Source organism: Galeopterus variegatus, unplaced genomic scaffold (genome assembly GCF_000696425.1).
Source record: "Galeopterus variegatus unplaced genomic scaffold, G_variegatus-3.0.2 Scaffold172, whole genome shotgun sequence".
Classification (NCBI taxonomy): domain Eukaryota; kingdom Metazoa; phylum Chordata; class Mammalia; order Dermoptera; family Cynocephalidae; genus Galeopterus; species Galeopterus variegatus.
This window is the reverse complement of record NW_007726283.1, coordinates 462,149-467,172: the sequence shown is the minus strand read 5'-3', so window position 1 is coordinate 467,172 and position 5,024 is coordinate 462,149. Positions and strand designations below refer to the sequence as shown.

The window sequence follows — 5,024 nt, the reverse complement described above, 5'->3', positions numbered from 1 at the left end:
ATTACACTTACCCCATAAATACATACAATTATTACGTGCAAATTAAACACACACACACACACACACACACACAAAAAAAAAACCCAAAAAACCATGTGCTACAGAGACATAAATTTTAGAAGGTCTTTTAAAAATTAGTTTCTCTAGGGTTTGGAGATAAACAGTTTGAACTCCTAAATCCTCACACATTTGGACATGTGTCCAAGTGAAGATCCACTCCACTTGAATATTTTGACCACAGCAAGATCTCTAAAAGTGATTCTTTGGAAAGATGAGAAGTAGCTGCTAATGGGTACCAGGTTTATTTTGAGGGCGATGAAAACGTTTTGGAATTAGACAGTGATGATGGTCGCACAACTTTGTGAATAATCTAAAAACCATTGAACTGTGTGCATTCAAAGAGTGAATTTCATGGTCTGTGAATTACGTCTCAATTCAAAAATCTGCCATCAAGACTTTGAGGTAAATAAATTCAAAGCACAAATTACAAAATAAATATGTCAGAAATTCCATCCTTTGCAACTATTTAGATTTATAATAGAAAGTTTTACATGTCAACTTTTAAAAATGTGAGAGCTGGTGATGGAATAATGGTTCCCAGTTGAGGAGAGAGGAAAGCAGAGTATCAGCAGTGAGTGTGAGGAGCCTGCTGAGGTGTGGAAATGTTCTCTGTCTTTGTCTTAGTGGAGGTCACATGAGTGTTTAAGTGTGCAAAAATTCTTTGAGCTGTACCCTTAAAACTTTTGTACCTTCTATAAGGAAAAGGAAAAAAGGAGAAAAAAAGAGGCCATTCGTAGGCACCATCTTCAAAGTTGTTAAGACAGCAGGTCCAGCAAGGGGCCATGGAATCTGCATTGTAGCAAGCACCCCTGAGGATTCCATTGCAAGTGTGCTGACCATCTTCGAGACACACCCCTTTAGGGTCTTGCTAAATTGCCAGCTTGATATACTTAATCAAGTATTATATCAAGCTTGATATAGTATAATCAAGTATACAATAATATACTTGATTTGTGCTTGGGCATTGATCTTTATCCATGGGGCTGGCTTAGTTTAGTTCCCTCCTCCCACAGGAATATTGTTCAAGGTCTTCAGTACCTCAATCTAAGGAAGTGCCTATTGGCATATGTTGGGAAATGAGGCTGTCCCACAGAAAAATAGCTTTTGAACCAGTTGGAGTATGGGGGAGGCTTAAATCATACCATTTGCCTGTGCAGCCACCACTACCAGAAAAAGGGATGATGCTTTTGAATCATCAATTTGACAACAGTGAGAAAACTAAAACCATGATTCTCAAACACCATCAGCCTGATGCCAAGGAAGTTTGTAATAATTATATATTTCAAGTCTGTAGTGTTTTCACATGTTGTCATTTAATTTTTGCCCCAAATATATGAGATTTGCAAGGTAGATATTACTACTTCCATTTTATAGGTGAAGAAGCAGATGCAGACGGTTTAAGTGATTTGCCCAAAGTGGTAGAGTAAAGTCAGGACCCAAAGTTCTGCTGACAAAAATATGCATAACTTATATCATATGTGTGTTCATCCTCTAGGGCTGCCATAACAAAATACCTCAGAGTAAGTGGCTTAAACAACAGAAATTGACTTTCCCACAGTACTGAAGGCCAGAAGTCCAAGATGAAGGTGCCATCAGTGTTGATTTCTGTTGAGGGCTTTCTACCTGGCATGCAGAAGGACACCTTATTTCTGTGCCCTTGCATGGCCTTTCCTCTGGGCATACAAGGAGGAGAGAGAGAAAGAGAGAGAGAGCACACTCTGGTGTCTCTTCCTCTTCTTATAAGGACAACTGTCTGATCCGATGTGGGCCCCATCCACCATCCGACCTCATTTAACCTTAATTACGTCCTTAAAGGCCCCATTTCCAAATACAGTGATTATGACGATTAGGGCTTCAACATATGATTTTTGGGGGGACACAATTCAGTCCAAAACAGACTGTAACCCTGGAACATTTATAGCACTTTGAAGAATAGTTGTATGTAGCAAGCCTGATTATTTATTGTAGTCTCATAACATATGTGAATCACCAGAGGTTTATTTTAGTAGATTGCCCTCTGCAACGAATTACAGCAAAAATAATTAACAAATGTCCAGAGCACTCCCTTGCCACCCAAAACATTTGGTATTCTTTTAGAAAATGCGCTTTTTAAAACAAACAAAAGCAAATAATGCCTGTTGATTTGCCATTGACTTTCAAAGTGCATGGGTCTTGGAAAAAGGAAACATCACCGGAAAGGAGCTGGGAAATGCTGCATGCCAGTGCCCTGCTCTGTTATCCACAGCTGAGTGGCNTTGTAGTCTCATAACATATGTGAATCACCAGAGGTTTATTTTAGTAGATTGCCCTCTGCAATGAATTACAGCAAAAATAATTAACAAATGTCCAGAGCACTCCCTTGCCACCCAAAACATTTGGTCTTCTTTTAGAAAATGCGCTTTTTAAAACAAACAAAAGCAAATAATGCCTGTTGATTAGCCATTGACTTTCAAAGTGCATGGGTCTTGGAAAAAGGAAACATCACTGGAAAGGAGCTGGGAAATGCTGCATGCCAGTGCCCTGCTCTGTTATCCACAGCTGAGTGGCCAGCAAAGGCACTCAGGCCTTAATTCTCTTTGCATATTTATAGTCTGCTTAAGCCCCCCCAAATTACCTTTCACTTACTGATAACAATGTAACTGCTTATGATTCCAAAAATGTATGATCAAAATTAATATCTAAAATAAGCATTATTATGAATCAATCCTGATTGTTTGAATATGCTTTTCATAAAACTCATAGAAATTTTCTGAGGGTTTTTCATATTACTTTAGATTATCACAGAAATAATAAAACAAAAAAAAAGTCAGAATAAGAATCAGTTTCTAAAGCCACTTTTTAATTACTGCACAGGTCCTTAGAGTGTATTATGATCGCCTTCTGGATAATGCAGACAGAAGCTGGCTTATCAACTACATTCAAGAAGTTTTGAAAACGTATATGGAAGAAGATTTTCATGAGCTCTTTCAACATTTGGATTTTGATAATGATGGATTGGTGGAAGAAGATGATTTACGCAGCCTAATGTTTTGTGATTTCCATGATCCCAAGAAGGAGGATACCAACTACAGAGAAGTTGCAGACGTAGATAATCTTCGAGTGATAGTAGAAACTCACCTGGAAGAATACAACAATATAACCAAAAAACCCATGAACCTTGTCTTATTCCGATTTGCCATAGAACACATCAGCAGAATCTCCAGGATCCTGAAGCAGCCACGCAGTCATGCTCTTCTGGTTGGTGTTGGAGGGAGCGGAAGGCAGTCTGTCACCAGATTGGCTGCCCACATGGCCGATTATTCAGTGTTCCAGGTTGAAATCTCCAAGGGCTACGGTAACACTGAGTGGCATGAAGATATGAAAGCGATCTTAAGGAAATGTGCTGAAGGTGACCTGCAGGGTGTCTTCCTGTTTACAGATACTCAGATTAAAAGAGAGTCATTTCTAGAAGATGTCAACAACCTGCTAAATGCCGGGGAGATCCCAAATCTCTTTGCATTAGATGAGAAGCAAGAGATATGTGATAAGATGCGCCAGTTAGATCGCCAGCGGGATAAAACCAAGCAGACAGACGGAAGCCCCATAGCTCTTTTTAACATGTTCATTGACCGCTGCCGCAACCAGCTACATGTGGTCCTCGCCATGAGTCCCATTGGAGATGCATTTCGAGTTCGTCTTAGAAAATTTCCTGCTCTTATTAACTGCTGTACCATTGACTGGTTTCAGGTATTGTCATGTAAATTTTAGATAGACTTCCAAAAATGTTGAATCGCTGTCATCATCATCACGTTTTTTTATAGACTCTCCCAAAAATGTAGTTCAGCAGAATTTTCTAATCAATCATAATGTATTGTATGAAATGACAATTCAAAAATCATTACAATGGAAAAATATCTCATTGAGTGTATGTAGTCATTAACCTCAATACATTATAGAAAGTTTCAGGATAAATGTGCGTATCAGTCAGGGTCCTGACAGGAAGCAGAGAGCACACTTGAAGACTTCACTGAGGAAAGCTTAATGAAGGGACTGTTCCCCGAGGTGGAGCCTGGGTTAAGGGGCCCAAGAGGAGATGTTGAAGCCCCCAGGAAGTGGGGAAGCAGTAGCAGCAAGTTGTTACTACACCTGGGTATAAAAGGGCAGAGGAAGGGAGGAGTGCTCCTGGAGCTCAGAGAGAGTTTGGAGCAGTGGAAGGAGGGCTGCCCAGCAGGATCAGGAACCAGACACCTAGAACTCAGCTACTGCTAGAAAGGGAGGGAGGCCGTAAATACCATTATCTCTCTGTCCACCCGCCAACCTCTTTCCATTAGCCAAACCCAGGAAATCCAGAGTGAGGCTTCTGTAGTAACTTCAGGATCAGGATGCTCAGAGCACAGCAGAGTTAGCCAAACCCAACAGAAGTCAAAAGGAGGAAATCCAGAGTGAGGCTTCTGTAGTAACTTCAGGATCAGGATGCTCAGAGCACAGCAGACAAAGGCAGAGAATGGATGATGGTGGGTGGGGGAGGGGAGTAGCAAGGGGAGACTTTCCACAGCAGGAAATCTGTGGGCTGTGGCTGGGATCCTGTGAACGGGATCTAACACATAAGCAGTTGTGACCTTGGAAAATTTACAAAGCCTCTCTGTACCTCCACTTCCTGGCAAAATTAATTATTTTATACAAAACATTTATTGAACTCTTTCTTGGTTTGTAGCAGGTCTTAGTCTAAAAGCTGGAGATGAAGAGACAAATGAAACAGACAAGACCTTTGCTCTCCTTGAGCTTACTTTCCACAGACCGTTTAGCAAAAAATAATTCCATCATACAAGGCAGCATGCAGGGAGTAAAGGGCTTTCTGAACAGATGACCTTTAAGAGGAAACCTGGGGCTGGCCCGGTGGCGCACTGGAGAGTGCGCCACTTGAGAATGCGGCGGCGCTCCCGCCGAGGGTTCGGATCCCATGTGGAGACCGGTTCCCGCTCACT

At 41.2% G+C, this 5,024-nt stretch overlaps 1 protein-coding gene across 1 annotated transcript in view; it reads left to right on the top strand.

Annotated features, from left to right (window-relative positions):
• DNAH7 (dynein, axonemal, heavy chain 7) overlaps positions 1-5,024 on the top strand; it is a 250,129-nt gene that overhangs the window by 132,156 nt on the left and 112,949 nt on the right. The window contains 1 exon segment of the mRNA XM_008563289.1: positions 2,914-3,786. Coding sequence (XP_008561511.1) covers positions 2,914-3,786 — 873 coding nt within the window.